The 25,931-nt window shown below is 41.6% G+C and overlaps 3 protein-coding genes across 11 annotated transcripts in view; 1 reads left to right on the top strand and 2 right to left on the bottom strand.

Annotated features, from left to right (window-relative positions):
- The window catches only part of ARHGEF33 (Rho guanine nucleotide exchange factor 33), a 44,792-nt gene extending 36,064 nt beyond the window's left edge, over positions 1-8,728 (bottom strand). For all 3 annotated transcript variants that reach the window (XM_089529016.1, XM_089529018.1, XM_089529017.1), the window contains exon 1: positions 8,651-8,728. In XM_089529016.1, the coding sequence (XP_089385142.1) occupies positions 8,651-8,672 (22 nt within the window). In that variant the 5' untranslated portion in view covers positions 8,673-8,728. The remainder of the gene's footprint in view (positions 1-8,650) is intronic.
- DHX57 (DExH-box helicase 57) overlaps positions 1-25,931 on the top strand; it is a 92,137-nt gene that overhangs the window by 26,670 nt on the left and 39,536 nt on the right. For 2 of the 5 annotated variants that reach the window (XM_089529007.1, XM_089529012.1), the window contains exons 1-2: positions 25,076-25,142; positions 25,541-25,755. In XM_089529007.1, coding sequence (XP_089385133.1) covers positions 25,550-25,755 — 206 coding nt within the window. In that variant the 5' untranslated portion in view covers positions 25,076-25,142; positions 25,541-25,549. The other 3 variants (XM_089529009.1, XM_089529008.1, XM_089529010.1) reach the window with 3 other exon arrangements.
- On the bottom strand, positions 17,211-25,079 carry MORN2 (MORN repeat containing 2). Of its 3 annotated transcripts, none has more exons than XR_016281669.1 (6): positions 24,941-25,079; positions 23,006-23,056; positions 22,307-22,413; positions 19,675-19,811; positions 18,455-18,647; positions 17,211-18,202 (listed from the first exon to the last, which is right to left on the bottom strand). XR_016281669.1 is itself a non-coding variant. In XM_089529019.1 (6 exons), exons 1-5 carry the CDS (start codon positions 24,993-24,995, stop codon positions 18,545-18,547), a joined length of 453 nt encoding a protein of 150 aa, XP_089385145.1. In that variant the 5' UTR covers positions 24,996-25,079; the 3' UTR covers positions 17,211-18,202; position 18,544. The 3 variants fall into 3 exon arrangements, 1 of the variants encoding a protein (XP_089385145.1); XR_016281668.1 differs by having other exon boundaries at positions 18,462-18,647; XM_089529019.1 differs by having other exon boundaries at positions 18,544-18,647.

Genomic DNA, 25,931 nt, shown 5'->3' with positions numbered 1-25,931 from the left:
CCATAACCAACTAAAAGCTAAAAACATTAACATAAAAAAACATTAATATAAATCCTTATGTTATAGAGATCTTGTTGCATCTGTGAGACTAAATGCATCTGAGGAAGTAGGCTTTAGGAAAGCTCATGCTGCCAACTTCTTTCTTTCAGATAATAATAATAATAATAATAAGAAGAAGAATACAATTCAAAGACAGAGATTTTGGATCACCTGCGAGACTAAATGCATCTGAGGAAGAAGGCTGTAGGAAAGCTCATGCTGCCAACTTCTTTCTTTCAAATAATAATAATAATTATTATTATTATTGCCAACTTCTTTCTTTCAAATAATAATAAAACTGAATTCAAAGACATGGAGATTTTGGATCACCTCTGAGGTTAAATGCATCTCAGGAAGTGCAGCAGGAGGCATTGGTGGAGGAGGCCCAGGGTTCAATCCCTTGCTTGGGCATTAAAAAACCCCACTGAGCTAGTCACACTCTCTCAGCCTTAAGAGAAGGTGAAGGCAAACCCCAAGAAAACCTTTGAGATAGTCACACACTCTCAGCCTCAGAGGAAGGCAATGGCAAAGCTTGCCACTAAAACCACCTGATGATGAAACGACAACACAGGAGGTGTCCGACACTTGGGAAGAGCCTCCCCAGGGGTCTTGCTGGAGGGAGCCATCTTGGGGCAAAGTGTGGGGGGGAGAGAAGAGCAGGGCCCCCACAGACGGGAGGGCTCTGGGCCTGCTCTAGCCAGGGCCGGAAGGCAGCGGCACCCACCCAAGGCAAGCCCCAGAAAGCCCTCCACACTCCAGCATACACACACACACACACACACACACACCGGGAGGAGAGGGAGGAGGAGGAGGAGGAAGAAGAAGAAGAAGAAAAGAAGCAGGAAAAGAAGGAGAAAGGGGGAAAGGAGGAGAAAGGAGATGGAGAACATCAGGAGGAGGAAGGCGAAAGAGAAAGGAGAAGGAAAAGAAGAAGAAAGGAGAAGAAGAAGGAGAGGAGGAGAAGAGGAGGACCAGAAAACCCCAGGATAGGGTTGCCTTGGTCCAAAATGACTTGAAGGCAAACAACAACAACAACAACAACAACAAAGGAGGGAGTTGCTGGAGCTTGGCTTTTCCTCTCCGAGAAAGGAAGAAGGAGCCTCTATTTGCCCCAAATCCCTTTGCATCCAGCCTCTTCTGTGTCTCCCCAGACTCCCTCTGGAAAAGAGAGAAGAGGAGCCTCTGTTCCCCTCAAATCCCTTGGCGTCCAGGCTCATCTGTGTCTTCCCATAGTTCCTCTGGGAAAGAGAGAAGGAGCCTCTATTCCCCCCAAATCCCTTTGCCTCCCCCATTGTTCCCTGGGCTGTCTGGGGGGCGATCAAGCAGGCATGTACTTCAAAGCCCATCTGCTGCTCAGGCGCTCAGGCAGAGGCGAAAAAAGAATAGTTTAAAATGGTGTTCAATGGGTCTCCTCACACGTTGGTCTATGAATGTAGAGCAGGGGGGAGGTTGCAGGGGGAGTAATGTGTTTACTGCATTTGGAGGTCAATGTAGCGCGATCGCCTTACCCTGCTTCCCACTCCACCGGGGGAAAGACTATGCAAACGGGGGGAATGGCACAGGTATGCTATTTAACATTTACATGAAACCGCTGGGAGAGATTATCCGGAGACACGGGGCACGGTGTTATCAGTACGCTGATGACACCCAAATATATTTCTCTGTGTCTCCGACTGATGCAGTGACCAGGGATGGCATTTCTCCTCTAGATGCCTGTCTGGACTCAGTAATGGGCTGGATGAGGCAAAACAGACTCAGACTGAATCCAGAGAAAACGGAAGTGCTCGTGATAGGTTCCCCCGGTCCGGGATTGGAGGTTTGTCCACCTGTCCTGAACGGGGTCACGCTCCCCTTGAAGGACTCTGTTCGCAGTCTAGGGGTGCTCCTAGACTCGTTGCTTCACCTTACACCTCAGGTGAGCGCGACGGTCAGAAGCACCTGTTATCAGCTTCGGCTGATACGCCAGCTGCGACCCTTCCTGAGCCGTGGGAACCTTGAAACGGTGGTACATGCTCTGGTAACCTATCGATTGGATTTCTGTAATGCGCTCTACATGGGGCAACCCTTGTACCACACTCAGAAGCTACAATTGGTTCAGAACATGGCAGCAAGACTAGTTACTGGAACTTCCAGGGCCAGCCATATAACACCAGTATTAAAAGATCTACATTGGCTGCCTATTCGCTTCCGAGCCCAATACAAGGTGTTGGTTATTACCTATAAAGCCCTAAATGACTTGGGCCCAGGGTACTTGGAGGACCGCCTCTCTCCATACAATCCGCCCCGCACACTCAGATCTGCCGGGAAGCAATTACTGAGAGTTCCAGATGCGAAATATGTTATAACAACGCAGAGGGCCTTTTCCACCTCGGCCCCTCAGCTCTGGAACTTGCTTCCCGGCGAGCTCCGCTCGGCCACCTCCCTTGACCAGTTTAAAAAGGGGTTAAAAACCTTTTTATTCCAACAGGCTTTCCCCTAACTGTCCTCTATGCTGCCTCCCCTCCCCCCACCACTGTTATTGTTTTGTTATCTCGAGCTAGCTGGACATTGTTATTTTAACCTGTGCTTGTTATTTTAACTGTAATTTCCTTGTTGGTTTTATTGTACTGTTACATTTTATACTGTAAGCCGCCTTGATCTGCGGAAAGGCAGGATATAAATAAATATTTTATTTTATTTATTATTTATTTAGGTAATGCAGGAAAAAGAACAAGCGGGTGACACCCTCAGGCCAGCCCCTTGAGCACTGCTCCTCCCATCCCCAAGTTCCCGGATCAGACACCCTTGTCATTCCCATCCGTATGCCGTGATTCAGACTCGGGAGGCACAGGAAAACTCACTAAAAAGCCGCTGTTTTTTTAAACTGGTTTATTGACTAATAATTCAGGTTTTTCAGGATAAATCGATTCATATTCGAATTCCAATGGGAATGATATCGGAACAATGCGAACTGAATGCGCACTCAAATGGAAACGATGCACCCATGATTCGCGTCCTGATCCGCATTATAAACCAGTGGGAACACGGCTAGAATCATAGAATCACTGAGTTGGAAGAGACCGCAAGGGCCATCCAGTCCAACCACCTGTCATGCAGGAAGACCCAAAGCAAATAGCCATGCAGCTTCTGTATAACAACCTCCAAAGAAGGGAGTATGTTGTATTGTGGAACAGCTTTTACTGTCAGGAAATTCTTCCTAATTTTGAGGTGGAATCTCTTTTCCCATAGTTTGAATCCATTGCTCCAGGTCCTATTCTCTGGAGCAGAAGAAAACAAGCTTGCTCCATCCTCACTATAACATCTCTTCAAATATTCTCTGCCTTGCATGACAGAGACTGTCTCTGGACTGTCAAGAAGAGAAATCTCCTCTATTCAATCAGATCGTAACAGGAACCAGTTTCAAATGGAAACTAGGGTCATTTAATTCGCTCAGCAATCCGATTCTTTTGATAGTGGGAATGAGGTCTAAGACTAACAAATACTGTAAGAATCCACAAAACTATTATAATTGACCTGGAATTTTGCTTTTACCAAAACCTGCTTATATACAACTAAAATCACAGTTGGGAACCTCAATTTCAACCCTTCCTCTGCAAGATAGTCAGCAAAGAGTACCTAGTCAGTATGACAATTTTGACGTTTTTCTTTAGCGCTGGAAACAGTACAGAAGGATTTGGTGAAATCTGTTGAAATTTGAACCATCTCCAGCAGAAATAGAAATATTTGGTAAATAAAGGGCAACCAACATGCTTATGTCTCTAAGAAGTTATCACACAAAGGAGATCAGGAATTTATCATGTGAATATCCTGGAAAAATCGCGTAATTATGTGTAATGATTTCACATGACGCTGCACAAAACCAGCCATTAAAGTGGTCACAAAGAAGCTTTAATGCACATCTTTTGCTTTCGGGATATCAGCGACAATGTATTTCCGATATCACTTTTATTTGGGCAATTGCATGTGATAAACATCTGTGCAGTTACTTGCCATTTCCACATCATTTGCGGGATGCTTTAAATGCACTTTAATCTCTCATTAATGCCAAAATCAGCCCCAGTATGATAAAATCCAATGATATATTGGCATTTGCACCACAAAGACCTTCACTCCACAGGGGAGTAGCTACATGGAGAACAAAATGAGGTAATTATTCCTCAAAGAAGAATTCTGCCCCCCCCCCCCCCAATTATATTTTCTTTCAGTCCCCAAATTTATAGCATTGCAGTGAGAGAGACTCTGCAAATTGTTCACACTTAAAACTCCTATAACTGTGGTATCCTTGGTTTTGTCTGCCCCTTTTCTTTGGATGCCTCAACTCTTTTTCTAAATGTTAAAACTGATGTTTTAAGTTACAATGCTATATGGGGACTGAAGGAAAACTTAATTGGCAGGTGCAGAATTCCTATGGGGGCCTCATTTCATAGCTACATCCTTAACTCTTTATCAGTAGTAATGGGACTGCTGTTATCTCGGTGTAGTCTCCTTTTTATTTTTGCTTCATTTCTCTCACTGATGTTGTTTGGTCTTTCAGGGACGTAGCCAGGATTTTAGGAAGGGGGAGGGGGGTCCAGACTAAGTGCCACCATTATAATGGGGCTTGGGTGCGGCGGCGCAGCAGCACACACCATTCATTTTTCTAACGGAAGGGGGGGGGTCCAGACCTCAAGAAAACCCCCCCCCTTGGCTACGTCCCTGGGTCTTTGCTCTTGTTGTTGCTGTTGTGTGCCTTCAAGTCATTTTCAGTTTATAGCAACCGTAAGGTGAACCTATTTATTTTATTTTATTTCATTTCATTTATATGCTGCCTTTCTCTGCAGATGAATCTATCATGGGGTTTTCTTGGCAGGATTTGTTTAGAGAGGGGTTCCCTTTGCCTTCTCTTGAGGCTGAGAGCATGTGATTGCCCAAGGTCACACAGTGGGTTTCATGGCCATGCTGGAAATCAAACCATGGTTTCCACAGTCATAGGAGATTATCAGATGGGGATGGGGGTGGGTGGGAAGGATGAGAATAAAGCAGATTGCTCCCATCCTTATCCCGTCCTTATCGCAAAATTGCACAAAAGACTGTCACACACATTGCAATGTGTGTGCAATGAAGTGGAATTGTCCTGTCACTTTTGAATAATGGGTTCTTCCATTAATGCAGAATGACAGGACAATTCTGCTTCCCTGAGGGGATAATGATGGGATAAACGTGACATCATCTGAAAGTCTTTCACACAATCGCAGACATTTCCAGTTCACTGACAGGATAATATCCAGATAAGCTCGATGTCATCTGAAAGTCTTTCATGTGATAAGGAAAGGAAAAGGATGTCCTTTTCCCCATGTGATAATCTCCATAGTCCAACACTCAAACCACTACTTCCTTCCTTATAAAGCAGGATTGGGCAACTTGTAGGACTTGAGGGGCACAGCAGGGTCCCCATGAGCCTGGAAGGTTGCACCTTCCCTCTGTGCTGCCTACCACCCCCCAATTCCTGGCCACTATGGCTAGACATGCCCCTAGAAACCTCTAGGAGGCATTGGGGTGACCATTTTAAGATGGGGGAGTGCTGTTTTTGGGACAGACAAATCTTTTTTCCTTATCCCCTCTGGCTTTGAAAAAGCCCTTTCCCTTCCTGAAAGAGTTAGGGTTGCCAGAGTAAAAACTGAAAAAAGCTCCGGTAGCTTTAATGATTGTGTAGAAGAGAGCCAGTGTGGTGTAGTGGTTTGGATGTTGGAGTATGCCTCTGGAGACCAAGGTTCAAATCCCAGCTCAGCCGTGTAAACCTACTGGGTGACTTTGGGCAAATCACACTCTCTCAGCCTCAGAGGATGGACATGGCAACCCCCCCCCCCCTTTGAAGAAATGTGCCAAGAAAACCCTGCAACAGGTTCGCCTTAGGGTCGCCATAAGTCAATAATGACTTGAAGGCACACAAGAACAACAGAAAAGAAAATGTGAGCAGGTTGTTGTTTGTCTTACAACCGAGTAAAAAGGAACATCTACTGAAATTCCCTCATATACATAACCATTAAACTCTTCACACTGGCAATGCAAGAAATAGAAGAATGGCTCCAGGTGGCTTCTGGCTTTATGACTTATGGCTGACTAATTTTCTGGCCAAAGATCTGGAGGTCAGTAGGCTTGGATACTGAAGGGGGGGAAAAGACTTGCGGTCATCTGCACATCTTATTTTGCCTGTCCCTGTCATAACCTGAGAGACCGCTGAATTCCCTATAAAACATGCAGGCCCAGGACTCTTAACAGGTGCATGACATGAAGACAAATAGGCATTGTTTTAATTGTATGGGCTGACAGAACTCCATCAGTTTCCACCTGCAAATACTAGGGCTAAGTCCAACTACTGAGTTTTTAGGTAAAAAGAAACAAAATGTAAAAAGTGGTCGCTCTCAAATAGAAATATATCTGCTAAGAGATAAAGCCTATGACAGAAATTGGCCTTGTTTAGCTTAGGAATATGAATCAGTCGTTTTAACAAATCAGTGAAAAATGACCAAGGCTCAAATGTCATTATCTATGCCAGTGCTACTCAAAAGTGTTCCCTGGACTGGCACTAGTCTCTGAGCCACTGGCTGCTGTTTTCTGACAACTTTGTAGAGAATAAATAACAATTGAAGCCAGTGGGCATAAATATGGTGGTAAAGTCCCTGGCACACTGAAAAAAACATTCCTGGTCCTCCACAACAGATAGCATGAGAAGTGCCAATTTACACAATGCAGGAAAGAGCAACGAATTGAGCACTACTGAGATCTCAATGCTGAATCTTATTATTAGTCCCAACAAGAGTAGACCCACTGAATCAACAGAACTTACATATGTGTTGCATTACCAAGGTATCACTGAATCAATCCACCCAGTTTAATTGGGACTAATAATCAGATTCAGGCCATATTTTTTCCATCTATGGGAAAGTGTTTTCATGCTGCATTTGAATCTTTAAATAAGCTTTTAAAAACAAAGTTTTTGTTACAGGATAGAAATTACTGCACTACTAATACAATGGTCATCTGTTTAATAGAGTAACAGCACTGAAGTACAGTATGAAACTAAACTAAAAGGCACCCATTTATAGCACTCACAAACCACACTATAAAGAACATTCAGGCCTCATTCTAATTGTATAAGCTATTTATATCACATATGAATGTTACCTAATTAAATACAGAAATCTAGCCAACATAAGCAGCACTAGGCATTTAAAATTGACTTCAGTCCTCCTCGCTGTAGTTCCCTAAAGGAAAGAGCAGCCAATGTCAACTGCTGTAGCTTTTCTCCAAAATGTAGGCCACAAGTGCTGAGGATCAAGATGGTAGGCAGAGGCGCCAGAATGAAAGCTGGATGACTCCGGTATCTTTAATTGCTGTACAGAATTAAGGCATTTCAACGGGTGTTGCTCATAATGGAGCCAGGTAACAAGGAACCTCTGAAATCCTCACTATACAGCCATAAAAGATAGATGAGCCATCTCTAGTATTCAGTGATGTAGACTTAAGCAACTGACTCTGATTTGACTTAATAATAATAATACGTTTTATTTATAAACCGCTATTCCAATTAGATCATAGCGGTGTACAAAAAAAAGATCAATACACAGAGCAACACAAAATACAATAAACAATATACAATACATAGTTTAAACCACTAAAACATTACACATTAAAACCACTAAAACAAGACCAGGCCAGCTAAAATACTTGAAGATATTGCACATTATAGGGGAAGGATTGCATTAACAAGGGACGTCGGGGAAGGCATGGTGAAATAAAAAGGTCTTCAATCTCTTTTTAAAGAGGTCTAGAGAGGTGGCGGCACGGAGTTCCTTGGACTCAAATTGCTTCAGTGACTCAACTTAACAATAAATAATGCACTGATCTGACTTGACTTGCAACTTCTATATTTTCAGTGACCAACTTGCTGATCTAACTTCATCCAGAAAATGGGCTTCAGGTCTCCACTGCACATTGGAGGAGACTTCCAAAGCTTCAGAAAGATCTTTCCACCTCAAGCCCATTGCCTAACACATTTGCTATTGCCCTCTGAGAATTCCTCTCCTAATTTTGGGCACATCTTCTTTATTTTCCATTTATTAAAATCCTCCCATCCCCCCACACCACCACTGCCTTCTTTTTTTCTGTTAAATGTGGCTCCCAGAATTGGGACTTGACTTGAAAGTACCTTGCAAGGACTTGAGACTCAACTTGAGACTTGAAGGTACAGATGTGACACTTGACTTGAGACTTGGAGTAAAAGACTTGAATACATCATTGCTAGTTTTGATTCTGGCAATGAATGACCCATGAATGAAGTTGTTAAGTGAACTCTTGCCCACACAACAAACATTATTAGTGAATTTCACTGCTGAAATAGCTTTGGTGCCTATATGAGGTATCTGCCTGCCTAATGGAGACATTTTGCTAAACTGGAGCTACAGGATGCTGTATTTCTGTGGGGCATAGGATGAAGCCTTTATTCCCCCTCCCTCAGTGTAGAACCCAAAGTACTATCATTTTTCAATCTAGTCCAAAAGTCTTTTTCATTTGCTACAGAGAACATTATGTCCAGAGTTTAACCTCTGTTGGAAAAAAAATGCATACTTACCTTCTTTTCTGTTTGAATCCATGCTTGAATTAGTCAAGTCCAGTTAAACATCTGGCCCTTCTTCAAAGAGCTCTTATTGTTCAGGCAGAGAGAAACCCATCTCATGATTTTAATAAATCTAACATGTGAATTCAGTGCTGAATCAGATGACCCAACTCCTGTTTTCAAGGGAGGAAAAAGTATAATGGGGTTATTTGTCCACTTTTTGTCAGTTATGCCAAATCCTGGAAAAAAATAAACATGAGTTTCATAACTTGCACTCATTACAACTGCAGAACAGTTATTTTGCCCTACTCTTGCTGAGGGCTCTGCTAACCCAGTCGGTTTGTCAGGCTTCCAGGAAAGGGGAGGCCTAATGTCAAAGCAAAAGGGAGAGATGAGACACTGCTGCCCTCAAGCGAAGTTGGTCAAAGAAGACAACACATCTCCATTCTCAGGTCACCCTGTCTGACACTCTCCCTGACAGGGCATCATAATGGAGTTTATCACACGGGAGGAATTTCTCTTAATTTTGAATGAAAAGAAAGTGGGGCCAGAACACATTCACGTGAATTTGCCAGTTCAGCGAATTTACGTGAATTAGAATTGCGTTCGAACTGACTTCCCATTGCCTGAAAATAACTTGCCATTGCCCAAAATTGTGTGTGGTAGTCTATCACGCAATAACATGAAACCCCATGATTGCGCTCAGATTGCTATTGGATTATACTTCCAATTTTCCTTGTCTGATAACATCCAATGACTATAGTGCAAGCCTTATGTTGCATCTTCTGTTTATTTATCACATTTACAGTCCTCATGACTAACCCTCTCTAGCCAACATGCACAGTTCTTCTGCTGTGTGCCTTCAAGTCTTTCCAACTTATGGCAAACCTTCCATGGGGACTTCTTGGCAAAATTTGTTGAAAGAGGATTTGCTATTGCCTTTCTCTGAGGCCGAGAGAGTCTGACCTGCCCAAGGTCAGCCAGTGAGTTTCCATGTCCAAGTGGGGATTCAAAACACAGTCTCCCAAAATCCTAGTCCGACATTAAAACCACTACACCAAGCTGGCTTTCTAACATACATTTATATATATATATATCTTTAAAAAAACAGGAAATAAACCAAATACAAATTGGAAAATTATAAATTATGGGAGATGGAAAAAATTAATAGGGGTGTAACATTGGCATTAAGGTTATGCTACACTGAACTTATCACTGTAGAACAGACTCAGTGGAGGCTTGAGTGCATTGATTTTAATTTCCATATTAAGGTTGTGTTAAGTTATTTAAATTAATGGGATTTCACAAATTGTGCACTGTGCCTTAAGTATACTGGTTATGGGACTATTATTATTAAAAAGCACTGAAAGAACAATGTTTAGAAATAAATCCCATGGATTTAAATTAGTATTATCGTCATAAAAGGCAGTATCACAGACTGAACTGTTCTCACTTTTTGCACATTATTTAAGGTAGCAATTTGCTTTTTTGCAGCCCTTCCTGAAAAAGTTTAAGGATATATACAACACATTTATTTTGTGTTATGCCTGCAAGCGGCTTCTTTTTGGGTTAACAAGGGCGAGGCAGGGAAGGGGATTACTATGCATATTACTGTACTCCTGAAGTCCAAACACTTTCACTTGATTCTGATTGTATAACAATACAGTACAGTATTTTTTTAAAAGTTAGTTTTGTATTTTTATGTACCTTTTAATGGTCAAGCAGTATTTCTCCTTTCTGTTGCTTAGTTTTGTTATACTTTGTAATAACTGTAACACACCAGCAGGCACTACATAATTTGAGGCATAAAAAAGTATAGTGCAATCCTATACATAGCTACTCAGAAGTAAGCCCTTTTCACTCATCCCAGGTACTTATTCCAGATAAATGTACACAAAATTGCCATTGTGACTGCAGTCCTATATTCGCTTACTAGGCTGTGAGTAAATCTGTTTTAACTCAGCTAGATTCACCTTAGAGTATTTGTGTATAGGTTTTTGGTGCATACTTTCCAATGCCTTAAAATATAAATCTTACTCTTACAGAATTATCTTGCCAGCACAGTGCTAATGCATGACCTAGAATATATAGAATTAAACTTCAATTATGTTAATACCAAAGTACGGAAATAAGCTCTATGAAATAATGCAATCGTTTTTAACTTACCCTAGCTATGCTACATCTCTTGCTTCCATACCTTGGTGAGTTAGGAACAATCGTCATCCAAAATGAAGGCAGCTAAGGGAGCCTGGTGTTTTCTGAAGTAGGTCTATCACATGCTATAATGTTAATTTCAAATCCAAGCATATCTAATCTTAAACCTCCTAATTATGCAATCCTGAGGTCACAGCCCTGTTTCCCTCCCTGCTGGTTAACCCAGCTATAAATTTAACATGAAGACACGCTCTTAAAAGAATGGTGATGTATGTTAAAACTAAATTGTGGTGCATGCATTTTTTATTTTTATTAGCAATGAAAAACAATGCATTTACCTCTAGCCTGAAGCAATGCTCTTGGCGCTGATATTTTTTAATAGGAAGGGAGGGTAGCAAGAATTCACAGTGTACTAACATTATGTGCAAAGAAACATGGATGGGACCCCAACTCAAGTTAACCTACTTACTATAACCTGGATTAGAGATTATTTCACATGGCGACGATTTGGCCTTTTTAGTGATTGGTAGTAATATTGCTGTTGTTTTACTGACTATATTTTTAGATAATATTGTATTTTGTATTGTATTGTGGTTTTGATTCTTTGCTGTAATCCTGCCTCAATCTGCAGGGAAAGGCGGGAAATACAAATACAATTTATTATTATTATTATTATTATTATTATTATTATTATTATTATTATTATTAGATCAGGTAGGGGCTTGCTAAACCCAAATAGATCAGAAATTAAACACACACACACTCATTTAATGCTGGTGGGTAGGTGTGTGAAAGCAAGATCTATAGTTTCTCACCCAAAACACAAAAAGGAGGATCTCTGGAATTCTTCATTGTGAAAGTACACTAATCTTTCAACTGGGAAGAAGTGGGCATACTGCTTAATTTCTAAAATACAGTGGGCCCTTGGTATCCACTGGCATTTGGTTTCAGGATCTCTTTGTGGATACCAAAATCTGTGGATGCTCAAGTCCAGTTATATATAATGGGAGAGCAAAATGGTTCTCCTTATATAAAACGAAAAAATCAAGCTTTCCTTTTTGGAATTTATATTTGTAAAGAAACATTTTCAAGCTGTGGATGTTTATAGAATCATAGAATCGTAGAGTTGGAAGAGACTGCAAGGGCCATCCAGTCCAACCCCCTGCCATGCAGGAAATCCAAATCAAAGCATCCCTGACAGATGGCTATCCAGCTTCTGTTTAAAGACCTCCAAGGAAGGAGACTCTATCACCCTCCGAGGGAGTGTGTTCCACTGTTGAACAGCCCTTACTGTCAGGAAGTTCCTCCTAATGTTGAGGTGGATCTCTTTTCCTGTAGCTTGCATCCATTGCTCCAGTCCAGGTCCTAGTCCCTGGAGCAGCAGAAAACAAGCTTGCTCCATCCTCAATATGACATCCCTTCAAGTATTTAAACAGGGCTATCATATCAGCTCTTAACCTTCTCTTCTCCAGGCTAAACATCCCCAGCTCCCTGAGTCGTTCCTCATAGGGCATTGCCTCCAGACACTTCACCATTTTAGTTGCTCTCCTTTGGACATGCTCCAGTTTCTCAATGTCCTTTTTGAATTGTGGTGCCCAGAACTGGAAACAATATTTCAGGTGGGGCTTGACCAGAGCAGAATAGAGTGGGACTATTACTTCCCGTGATCTAGACACTATACTTCTATTGATGCAGTCTAAATTCACATTGGCCTTTTTAGCTGCCGTGTCGCACTGACTCATGTTCAACTTGTGGTCTACTTGGACTCCCAGATCCCTTTCACATGTAGTTTCATTCAGCCAGGTTCCCCCATCCTATATCTGTGCATTTTATTTTTCTGCCCTAAGTGCAGTACCTTACATTTCTCCGTGTTTAAATTCATTTTTTAGCTTTGGCCAAGCTTTCTAATCTATTCAGACTGTTTTGAATGTTGATCCTGTCCTCTGGGGTATTAGCTACTCCTCCTAATTTGGTATCATCTGCAAATTTGATGAGTATGCCCCCAATTCTGTCCTCCAAGTCATTGATAAAGATGTTGAATAGGCCAGGGGACCTGGGAGGAGGAGGAGGAGGAGGAGAGGCAATTTTTTTTTTAAAAAAAAGAATTAATTGAAAAATCTCCAAAACAATTAGTTGCTTTACCAATATATTGATATTTCAGTCAATTCTATTGCTAAAAACCCAAAAAGGCAGCACTGGGGGTGTCTCAGGGGAGGGATGGTACACACCCCTCTGCCATTTGTCCTTCCCCTCAGAAAGAATTGATTCTGATCTGGCGTTCCCACTTATTAGGCATGTTTCAGAATCGATTCTTTGAAAAAGAACCACTTTCAAACTAATTTCAGGAAACCCCAGGTTTTTTGCATTTGCCCTGCTTCTTTTCACCTGGAATCGCTCAAAAGAGGATCAGAAGTGGTTTCGAATGGGAACGAAGGTCATATGCCACAAATCATGCTCCAGAGCAAGTTGTAGTGGGAATGACCCCATGGAGTGCATCAGGAAGTGTGTTTCAGAAAACCTCCAGACATTCTGCCTCTATGACTCATGTGTTCAGTGCTACTGAGTTCCAGTTCTTGGGGAAAGGAAGGCATAGAGCCAGTCTGGTGTAGTGGTTTGAGCATTGGGCTATGACTCTGGAGATCAGGGTTCGATTTACCATTCGGCCATGGAAACCCACTGGGTGACCTTGAGAGAGTCACACACTCTCAGCCTCAGAAAACGCCATTATTGGGATGCCATCAATCGGAAATGACATGAAGGCACACAGCAACAACAAAGGTATAAATAAAGAAGGACATATTGGAGATGTTATTTTAAATTGTCCTGACACTTGGCACAATAATCCATAACGATCTGAACCACTTCCAGCAATATCATTAAGGTGCTATAAGGGTCACAGAGGTGTACTTTTTAGGTGGTTTGGTTAGAGTAAATCCAATGCTCTCTGCCTAAGAAAGGAGCCCAAAGCCTTCACAGGACAGAGGCAGCTTGGATCTCAAGGAAAGTTACCTTTCTGTTGTTAATGGAGTTGCCATTTGATTACCTGGATTTTGCTGCTCTTTGTTTCCCAAATTCCCAGTCCACACATGGCCAAAAAAAAGGAGAGTAGCCTCTGTCTGCATGGATATTTCTCTAGTTTTCAGACTTTTTACCCTTGTGACCCACTTTACATCTATATGCAGACATTGATCCCCTCCACTGACATAGTATATTAATAAAATAATTTTGTTTAGTGTTCATATTTTATTCACACGTTCATGTATATTAATATTTTAACATTTTATACAGAAATAGCTTTCCTTCTCCCTCACACATAAGCTCCAACCACCCTCCTTGCTTTTCTCTTCCCTTTCAGGAGAAAGCAAGCTTGGGAAGGGTCGTTCCCACTACCATTTGCACCAAATCGTGATGTGGGGTATATGACCCTCATTCCAACTTGAAACCGCTTCCTATCCTCATTTGATCGATTCCAGTTGGAATAAAGCAGGACAAATGCAAAAAAAGAAATACCTGAATATTCTTCACAACATCTTAACTTCTTGACTATTCTTCTGCTCAGCCAGCAGAAGCACACTAAAATTTCCTTTTATTTTCAAGGATCCTGGAACCAGACTCTGAAACATTAAGTATGTTGTTTCCTTTCTTTCTGAACTTTAAAACTGGCTTGGGCACTATATATTACTTCTTTCTCCTTGGAGCTACACATTGGTGTGTCTCTATTTTGAGAACAAACATGGAGTCTTAGGGGTTGTTCCCACTTAATATTTGAAACGATTTAAAATACAATGTTTTTAATAAAACCGATTCAAAATAACCCTGGTGTTATCTCGCGTTCCGAAACGCGTTATTCTTCGTTCCCATCTGGTTATTTAAATCGAAGTTTTTACCTGCAAGCGTTCCTACTTGGCATGAAATCGGTGTTTAAATAAATCGATTCTTCTCCTCCATGCCTTATTTGGGGCTGTCAATCAATAGTACGTCAGAATGACGTAACGTTAATCTGGAATATTTGGAAGCGATTTAACTTTTGGCATCGTTTCCATTTCCTTTCCCAAGACAGCCAGGGAGAATCCCTTCAGAGAGCCCAGAGATCAATGGGAGAGGCTTCTGGCAAAGCGAATTTGAGGAGCCCAAGCTGTTTCCAGAGAAACTATGGGGATAGGTTTTGCAGGACAGCATCCCCTCTTGATGTCTCCCAAGACAGCCAGGGAGAATCCCTTCAGAGAGCCCAGAGATCAATGGGAGAGGCTTCTGGCAAAGCGAATTTGGGGAACCCAAGCTGTTTCCAGAGGAACTATGGGATGGGTTTTGCAGGACAGCATCCCCTCTTGATGTCTCCCAAGACAGCCAGGGAGAATCCCTTCAGAGAGCCCAGAGATCAATGGGAGAGGCTTCTGGCAAAGCAAATTTGGGGAACCCAAGCTGTTTCCAGAGGAACTATGGGATGGGTTTTGCAGGACAGCATCCCCTCTTGATGTCTCCCAAGACAGCCAGGGAGAATCCCTTCAGAGAGCCCAGAGATCAATGGGAGAGGCTTCTGGCAAAGCAAATTTGGGGAACCCAAGCTGTTTCCAGAGGAACTATGGGATGGGTTTTGCAGGATCAATGAAGGAGGCTGCTGGAAAAGCAGGGAGGGAGCACTCTTCCCAAAGATTCTCTTTCCAGGGTTGGAGGAGAAGACAGATTCCATTTGAGAAAGAGAGGGAGAAAGGCTCTATTCCCCCCCCCCCCCCCATTGATCAGAGCCCTTCCCTGCCTGGGCGAGATCAGAGCCCAAGCAGGCAGGGAATGCCTCTTCGAGAGGAGGCTTGCCTTCCTGCCTCTCCTCCGTTAGAAATGGGCTCTCCCCACACAGAGGGGAGGTTGCAATCCACCGGGGGAAGCCTTGTACTCCTTTGGCAGATGCAGGCGCTTGAGCAGCCGGGACTTCAGGCGCTTAAAGCGCTGAAGAGATTAAGCGCCTGTAAACCATTAAAATAAAAAATAAAAATAATCCTTATCTCTTATTGAAAGACCACAGCGGACAAAGGGGTGAGGGAAGCAAAAATGGCGACAGCCAGACGGATGGGGACAGAAAGGGCAACTCCCCCAAGGCCAGCCCCATCGCACTCCGCTCCTCCCATCCAGCTAACCCGATTTCAAAGGCTGTCGTTCTTATCTAAATGCTCCGATTCCTAACTCGAATCAAGGGAAAAACGAAGGTCAGACCCTACATCTTTTTTAACGCGCGTTAAATGACAAAAACTCGATTCAAAATTTTATTCCGCTCTACGATTCGATTTGTAGTGGGGACGATTGCGGGTTGCTCTAGAACTGTTCTAGGTTTAAATCGGATCCTAATAGGAACGCCACTCCTTGGATTCGATTCAGAACGCGGGGTTTCACCTAGTGGGAACAACCCCTTAATTTTAATAGTATAAAGCACAATTCTCTATTCTACTCTTCTACTTTTCCAGAATCAGATTTTCCTTATTGCATTTTCTTATTTAATCACCTAGGTTTTGCATTTCCCAGAAAGGCCTTGTACAACCAAAAGGAACACTTTAACAACCCCAGAGAATACAGATGATTGCACACCTACTTCTGAACAATCAATTCCTTTTCTCCTATCAATTGTGTCATATCTCAACTAGTTGTTTTCAACATGTGCATGTTGTTTATGGTGTTGTGGTAATGACAACATAGATGTAGGTGTCTCCTTCCACAACTCCTCCTTTTACCATCTTCACATTAGCCAGATTGATTTCAGATTTCTAACAGTAATGATCATCACCAGTTGAACAATAAGATAGATTAGACTATTACTGTTCTCTGTCCATTTTATATGTCCTCATGCATATATCCATCTTGTCTGGATATTTTAAAAGGAGTGGGAGAAAACAGAAATCTAGCAGCACCTTTACGAATGATTTTTCCTTTACCATTAGCTTTTATGGATATCTAGCCACTTCTTACAATACAGAGTGATATTATCTATACAGTTGTGGGAGTGGGATAGAATGTATTAGGATCTGGAAAGATGCAAACCATGACCTTCACTCTAAATCTTCAAAGGGCTGTGCCCGGTGATAGAGGTATTTCAGATGTTTAGAGTGGTCAGTTACTATTAATGTGTGAAAGTAATAAATCTGCTTACCAAAAGTCAGTTCTTTTGGGGTGAAAATTCTTCTGAGGAGATTCCTTCTGTTATATGGGCACTTGTGAGGGCTCATGTATTAATATATCTTGTGCACCAATTATCTTAGTCTATACCTCTGCTAATGATCACTGGTATCCTTTCAAGCTTGGTTCCAGGAGACTCCCCCCTCTCCACCCCTGTGGATACTCAAATTTGTGGATGCTCAAGTCTCCAGTATATACAATGACATAGTAAAATGGTGTCCCTTATACAAAGCAACAAAATAAAGGTTTATTTCTTGGATTTAATTTTTTTTTTAAACCATGATTGGTTGAATCTGTGGATGCAAACTCCATGGGTATGGAGGACCAACTGTAATACAATTCATCTGATTCTCTTTTTAGTCTTTCTTTGTAATTTCTTTGTCTGAAGACTGTAACCTGTACATTCTCTATCTTATGTCCAGGAAGACTGAAATGCTCCACAACTGGGTACTGCCACTTCTAACTTCAGATTGTGTCCATTTTATCCTCTTGCATAGACTGCTTGGTTTGTCTAATGTAGAGTTGCTAACATAGGATGGTATATATCACATTGGAGGGTGAGTCAGTAAATGCACCTATGACTTTGAGGGTGATGTTATTGGCCCATGTAAGATTTCTCCCTTAGCAGATGTGGGGAAAGAGTTGGAGTCTGGTTTTGTGACAGGGTCTTATCCCTGTATGTTGACATCCATGTTATGTGTCTTGTTGTAGGTCAGTAGTTATTTAAGGTTTGCAGACTGTCTGTAGGTGAGCAAAGGCCTCCCTTCCAGTGATTGTGAGAGAGCTGTATTATTCTCCAGAACCATAGGTGTTCAAAGATAGGTACCATTTCTTACACAGGACAAAGTGACCTTTGTACTTATAAACAAATACTAGTAGATGTTTATTTTTTCTTTGCAAAATGATTCATTTGCATTCCTTAAATGGTATTTGTATACATTTGATCCAGAGACCCATAGCTTCTTGTTTAGGTTGATAACAGACTACTCCCAAAAACTGCTTTGCTGATATTGATATTTGTCAAAAAAGAAGCCTTTCCTCTCCATGAATCAAAAGGAAAAGTACTTGTTGCATGTTTACAGGTGGTGTCAGAGAGGGCTTGGTATAAGCATTTTAATCCCAGGGACTGGAGGGAACAGCAAGGAGTAGGACAGGACAAACAAACCTGAAAAGTAATTTATAGTATTGTTGATAGTGGTGGCACATCACTGGAACAAGGGGAAAGTTCTGAGAAGATGGTCCCAAAGCAATCTGGTGAAGAAATGCAAAATGAAATGGTATGAATTGGTATATATTGGAACAATGTGGAAAACAATACTATAAAACATTAATATGTAAAGCCCCATTTTAAAAGGAGTTTGCCTTATGAAGACATAAATATGATATGTGATACTCCTGTGAATTGTCAGCTATTAGTTTTTATTTATGACACACACAGATAAAGATCCACAAATTCCATACCATAAACTTAATAATTAATTTAGCATATATTGATTCAGTTACATTTCACCTTGCTTTCCATGCTCTCAGCCCTTGGATGTCTCAATATTAGAGCTACTCATCTCGATTGCCTTTCTTCCAGTATAAAATACCTTACATTTCCAGCTTTAACTTCAGCCCTGGTGCTGCTGTGTAATGAAATGTGCCATCCCATTCCAGGCCCTGTGTATCTGTAAATTCTCCCTTCCCCTCCAGCCTGAAACATGAAAAAATCAACATATTGAAACTAAGGCTCTGGTCATTTTACTGTGCATAATGAAACACATATGACAAACTGCTATTAAAATGAATACCAACTTTCCAATGTGGTAATGCTGAATCAGACAATGAAACAGAAGGTATCTGTTAAAAATTTGCAGTTGCTGATTTTGCTCATTCAGAATCATATTTATTGTTTTAATTTTATATCCTTTCTTCCATCATATATTTCATGATAGCCATGGGTGCCATAGCAGCCATATCCATGGCTAATTATTCAATCATGTGCCTGGAGAGGACAGCCTTGGAACTAAGCCCCAGGAAACCAACCTTAAGGGTATCTGGCACAAATATTTTGTATGTTCAAAAGCAATAACATCCTGACTGTGTCAGGAAGTCTCCTAGAAATGTGTAGTTACAGGCCACACTAGCTGAGAGTGGAACATACTATCTATAAAATGGTGACACTATAAGGATAATTCAGGGATGGGCAACTAATCATAGAATGATAGAGTTGAAAGAGACTCAAGGGCCATCCAGTCCAACCCTCCTGCCATTCAAGAACACTCAGTCAAAGCACCCCTGACATATGGCCTTCCAGCCTTTGTTTAAAAACCTTCAAAGAAGGAGACTCCATCACACTCGGAAGGAGCATGTCAGTTTTCCTTCCTGCACCTGCCCAGCAGGCAGTACTAACACATTTTGGAGCACCCAAACTCACCTCCAGCTGCCATTTTGGCTGATTTGGGGGCATTTTTATTCTTTTTAAGTGTTTTTGGGAGGTTTGGGGGTTGGGGAAGCAAATTCTTAGGCAGCGTTGGGAGATTTTGGGCAGGTTGGAGGACTGAAAATCACCTCCATTAACAATTTGGGGAGAGTCTGGGGGCTTTGGGGGATTTCTTTGGGGTCCCAAGGACAACATGTGGTATGTGGTTGCACTTTGCCTATCCCTGGTAGAGTTAGAGAAGGCTCAGATCCTAATACAAAGCTCCTATATCAAGCAACGACCATAAATTTCAACTTACTTGTTTTCACTGAACTGTCCAGTATACTTGGCTCCATTGGGAAATATATAGGTTCCTACTCCGTGGAACATATTGTTCTTAAATTCACCTTCATACACTGCACCCGAAGGATGTTCCAGCCTTCCTAAACCATTCATCTGATTTTACAGGAAGTAGAGTCAGCAGATTAATTTCAAAATCAGTGTTTCCACCTTTTCATTTTTCTAAATTTAGTAATTTGAGCAGATAATGCTACGTACATATAAATGGAAGTTTAACTGAACACAGTGTACTTCATGATTATACATTGGAGCGGGCCACAGAAATAGCCTATTAATATAATGGGCTGAAACACACTTTGTTCTACATAGGATAAGAGTGTCTATTTTTAGGTGAAACATAAAGAATAAGTATTTTAATTTCCCCCCTTTTAAGCCACTGTTGCAATGTCTGCTGGCTAGCAGAATTAGTATCTGTGTTAGTCTGGAAGATCTGTATGCAAAGGGAGCTCGTAGCATGTTTGAGACTAAGGCCCCATTCAAACTACCTTTTATCCCGGATCAGAAATCGATCCTTACACGTGAAGTTAATATTGGGCCCGATTCTGTCACAATCCATTTCAAGGCATGCACAAGCAAATGCCCTTTAGCGCGGGTCATCCAGATTTGGGGCAAAATCTGCCTTTTTTGAAAAAACCCGGGTTCCACGAAATATGAACTTGCCCCCGATCATGACTGGGTCAAGTTCAGGGGAAGGATTTAGGTCAGAGGCCGGACAAAGGGCAGAGCATTCCCTCCCCTCATCGGAGAAGGAGGAGGAGGAGGACGGAGCCTGGGGACTGAAAAAAAAGGGTAATGAGACGAGGCAAAAAAGGGTAATCAGGGTGAGAGGAGACTCAAGGGTGACAGGAGGCAAAAAAGGGGAATCGGAGTGACAGTGGTTTTTGCTTCAGGGAGGGTCAGAAGGAAGAAGGAGGAGGAGGATTGCCAAGGGAAATTGGGCTGCGGAGCCAAACCGGAGGAGGGTTGTAGGGAAATCAGGCTGAGGAAATATTTTTTATTTTTGACAATCTATGCGTATGATTTTTTGGGTGACATAGAATGTGTGTGTGCTTGCTTGTGCTACTTTCATTTCCTCTTGCTCCTGGAACTTAAGAGCCTTTATTATTATTATTATTATTATTATTATTATTAGTGTTATATGCGAATGCTACAGTCAGAATGCCTGCGCTGCATTTCCCTTTTATTCCCAATTGATTCCATGGGTCTACTTTAGTTGGAACTGACAGGTCACTCTCTCTCAGCCTCAGTGGAAGGCAATGGCAAACCTCCTCTGAAGAGAATGTAAGCAGGAGGAAGGGGGTCAGTTTGGTTCAGGTCAAAAGCAGGGCATGAACGGAGCTCACATCAGGCACCTTCCCCCCCCCCCTTTTTATTTTTTTAAAATTATTTTTGACAAAAAAAATCACGTTTTTTGCTTGAGGTAGATATATAGATAGATAGAACGTGGCTAGCTGCTGCTTGTTCACTTTCCCTTTCATTTGCTCGCTTCCAGCAAAGGGGAAATGTTGCAAAGAGTACATTGCAAAAAAACACTTTTTTTTCCTTTGTGAATGAATGCTACAATTTGAATGTTACAATGTTTCAATTTGGCAAATTGATACATGCTTTTGCTACTGTCTCTAAGGAATTCAGGGGTAGCCTAAAGAATGCATGGCATTGTATCCTTTTCTGGCATTCCAAGGTGAGGAATTTTTTATTATTATTATTATTATTATTATTATTATTATTATTATTATTGCATGTGTATGAGGCATTCTGGGGTGGCACGGAGGGGGATACAGGATGCAGAGATGGCATAAGCTTGCATTTGGGGGTTAAAAATGCGGCCAAAGGCAGATCATAACCTGCACTGACCCAAATGCCCACAACACACACACACACAATTTTGCTATCATTCAAAAAACAATAAAAAGTCAGTTTTACATTCTTGTTTTGTCTGCTGAAAGTGCTTCCACTTGTACAAACTGGGACACTAAAATTCCATTGATCCTCTATTCTTACTCCCCGCCCAGGTTATTCCTGAGGGTGAGAGGATTGCTGACTTATGGCAATCCTAAGGTTATAATGGGGTTTTCTTAGCAAGATTTATTCAAAAGAGGTTTGCCATTTCCTTTCCTTGAGACTGAGAACTCATGACTTGCCCAAGGTCATCCAGTGGATAGCCAAACTGGGAATCAAACCTTGTCTTCAAAGTTACTACTGGTCAAAATCCAGGATTTATTTTTTCACTGATGTTTGTTAAACATGAGTACTAGATGTAATTCTGTTGATTATAGTTTACTTATTTTAACAAAATTAAATCAATATATATATATATATCCATGTTAGTCTGTAGAATCAGTATGCAGAGAGATCTTGTAGCACCTTTGAGAGTAACTGAAGAAAAGAAGTTGGCAGCATGAGCTTTTGTAGACTTAAGTCTACTTCCTCAGATTACATATTTAAATGCATCTGACAAAGTAGACTTAAGCCTATGAAAGCTCATGCTGCCAACTTCTTTCTTTCAGTTAGTCTCAAAGGTGCTACAAGATCTCTCTGCATACCAACTTATGTAAATTAATCACTGTGGAAATTTACAAGTAGTAAAGTACCTTATCATTCTTCCAGCTTCCTTGGTAAATAACTCCATCTGGAGTGGTATGAACACCATAGCCATTCCTCTCAAGAGCTCCATCAGATGTCCTTGTACAATCGCCATCTAATGAAGCATAACAATGCAGGTGGAGAAAATCAATAAAATAAAATTTACACTAATGTAAACCTCATGCTCTGGAATAAAAACAAAAAAGAAACAATTTGAAATCGAAGGCTTTCATGGCCATTATACATAGTTTTTTTGTGGATTTTTTGGCTATGACGCCATGTTCTAGAAGAGTTTATTCCTGACGTTTCGCCAGCAGCTGTGGCTGGCATCTTCAGAGAATGCTGGCATGGAAGAGACTGGGGTATCTATACTGTTGGTTGAGAAGAAGCGATTTACATATTAATCTGTGTATTGTTCTGTTGTTGAATGGCACCTTGCTTCTAGTATCATAGTTTGTTGAATAATGGTAACATTTTTATCAATACATTACATTTCCTGGAGTGAAAAAGATCCACACAAACTGTGCAGTTAGGAAACTGGGCCTTTTACATCCCAATATCAATATAAATCCTGATCCTATGCATGTTTACTCCAAACTAAATACCACCAAGCTCAAAATGATCCACTGCTAAGTGTAGATAGGACTGCAGCCTAGACTACATTGTTAAATTAGACAGTATAGTTATAATATCTGAAAACATTTTACCATATTTATCTTGATTCGGAAATATAATCGATATTTTATAAACTTCAGGACCTGTTGAGAGAGAATATTAAAGTCACTAACCTTTTTAAATATAGCATTTAGCAATCCAAAACAATAAAGAATTGTTACACCGAGGAAAGAATGCATTGTATCAGGTATGACTGCAATGCATGCACCTTACATATGCTGAAATTTTGTAAATCCTGAAAATTCCCACATACTCCATGGAACTAAAAAAGTGGTAATGTTTATGGAGCACTTTTGATGAAAAGATAGTAATTTTTTCCCATCAAATTTCCACCTTTGTGTCTTTCTGGGATTATCACATGCTGGTATTCAATCCAGACTAACACGGGGTATATCTACCCTATAGAAATAATTAGATTTGACACCACTTAAGCGCTGTAGCCCCATCCTGTGGAATCCTGGGGGTTGTAGTTTTACATGGTCTTTAGCTTTCTCTGTCAAAAAGTGCTGGTGCCTCACAAAACTCAAACTCCTCTAGGATGGGGCCATAGCAAAGTGGTGTCAAAATCCATTATTTCTAAGATATAGATGCATCCTGTATTAATCTGGAATATCAGTTTGTGAAGGGATCCTGTAGCACCTTTGAGAGATCAGGCAGAATGCATCTACACTGTAGAAATAATGCAGCTTTGCACCACTTTAACTGCCATGGCACTATCCCACAGAATCCTGCGATTTACAAGGCCTTTAGGCTTCTCTGCCAAAGAGTGCTGGTGCCTCACAAAACTACAAATCCCGGGATTCTGTAGGATGGCACCATGGCAGGCAAAGCCGTGTCAAACTGCATTATTTTTACAGTGTAGATGGACCCAGAGGCCCATAAACCATTGTGACTGGAGAGTAGACACTGAGGTTGCATTTACACTGCAGAAATAATGAAGTTTGACACCACTGTAACTGCCATGGCTCAAGGCTATAGAATTCAGAGGGCTGTAGTTTCGTGAGACATTTAGCCTTCTCTGTCATTGAGTTCTGGGGCCACAAAAAACTACAGTTCCCAGAATTCCATGGCATTGAGACGTGGCAGTTAAAGTGGCGTCAAAGTGGATTATTTCTAAAGTGGAAGCAGGGCATCATTTACGTAAATAATAATAATAATAATAATAAACTGGCCAGGACAACATACTACAGTTCACTCCGTCTGCATTTAATGCAGTTTGATGCTGCTTTAATTCCCATGGCTCAAGGCTATGGAATCCTGGGAATGATACTTTGTTGTGGCATGAGGCCTTTCTACCGTTCCCAGCATTCTATAGCCTGGAGCCATGGCAGTTAAAGCGGTGTCAACTCCGATTATTTCTCTCTTAAACTTCATCTGCACCGGAGAAATAATCCAGTTTGGCACTGCTTTAACTGCCATGGCTCAAGGCTATAGAATTCTGGGAACTGTAGTCTAGTGAGTCGTTATTTAGCCTTCTCCGTCAGTGAGTTCTGGGGTCACAACAAACTACAGTTCCCAGAATCACTAGCATTGCGCCATGGCAGTTAAAGAGGTCTCAAACTGGATTATAATTTGTCCAGTGCCAATGCAAGCCGAGTGGGGCTGGGAAAGGGACGGAGGCCCAAACCACACCAGAGAAATAATCCAGTTTGAGACCACTTTAACCAAACATAGTCCAGGAGGACTCAAACCACTAGGCCACACTGCCTCATGAGGATGGGTCTAGAAGGAGACCTAGGTCCCAAACACACTGCAGAAACACTCCAGATTGAGACTGCTTTAACTGCCTTGGCTCAGCGCTAGCTAGGGAATCCTGGGAACTGTAGTGTAGTGTGGTACCAGAGCTCTCTCTAACAGAGACAAAAGGCTTCATCGTGATCCACACTGCAGTAAACACCCAACAAACTACAACTCCCATGGTCCCCTGCAGTTTAAAGCGGTCTCAAACAATGCAAGCAAGGCTCCACCTTTCGCTTCCTTGGCGAGGAGCTCCCTCACTTTGGAAACAAAGGCGGCCTCCATTTTAGGCCTCAACGGAGGCGCTCGTTGCCGTCGCCATGGAGACCGGTTGCCACTGCGAAACCGGAAGTAGTAGGCCCAGTCTGGGTTCCACTTCCGGGGCAGAGAAAGGGCGCCGCCTGTGTGTTTGCTGGGAGCCGGGTGTGACAGGTGACAAAGAGATAGAGACGGTGCATCCACACTGGGGAAATAACCCGGTTTGGTGCCGCTTTAACTGCGTCTGGCTCAAGGCTGTGGAATTCTGGGAGTTGGAGTTTGTTGTGACACAATAAATCAATCTTTAATGTCATAGGTTTTGTTGTCTTCTTAATTGTAACACAGTAAAACTGCAATCTAGTTTATGATTACTAGTGAGTAAGATCCCTTGACATCAGTGGGAGGAGTGTCCATGTCGCAGGAGAGAGGAAGTGGTTGGTTAGTACTTTGTATCAGTGCTAAAAGTATGTCATCGTTGTAGTATTGACTGCTGCATATCTACAAGGTGGCCTTAATATTGCATTTCACTGCTCAGTTAATGTTTGCTTGTACTGTGTTTTCTTTTCCTTTAGCAGAAGGAAATGAGTTCATCAGGGAAGAGAAGAGGAAGACCAAACAGAGGGGGAGGAAGAGGAGGGAAAGGAAGGGGAGGACGAGGAGGCGGCCATGGCAGCGGAAGACCTAGCAAACATCAAGCCAGTGGCAGCAAAAAAGGCTCAGACAAAATTTGGGATGATGATGATGGTGATGATTTCTGTGTTTTCAGAGGAGCAAGAGAAGAGCCAAGGTCAGCAAAACAAGAACCTTCAACTCTTACATTTCTGGATCTAGATTATTATTATTATTATTATTATTATTATTATTAAAGAAGTCTTTTTTCTGTAAAAAAAAACTTGAGACAACTAAGTTTTAAAAAGAAATATTTTGAAGTGATTGTATCTCAGTAGTTGTGTACTTCTGTAT

Source organism: Sceloporus occidentalis, unplaced genomic scaffold (assembly GCF_023333645.1).
Source record: "Sceloporus occidentalis isolate IW3139 unplaced genomic scaffold, rSceOcc1.0.p SCAF_6, whole genome shotgun sequence".
NCBI classification, from domain to species: domain Eukaryota; kingdom Metazoa; phylum Chordata; class Lepidosauria; order Squamata; family Phrynosomatidae; genus Sceloporus; species Sceloporus occidentalis.
This window is presented reverse-complemented; position numbering and strand designations above follow the sequence as displayed.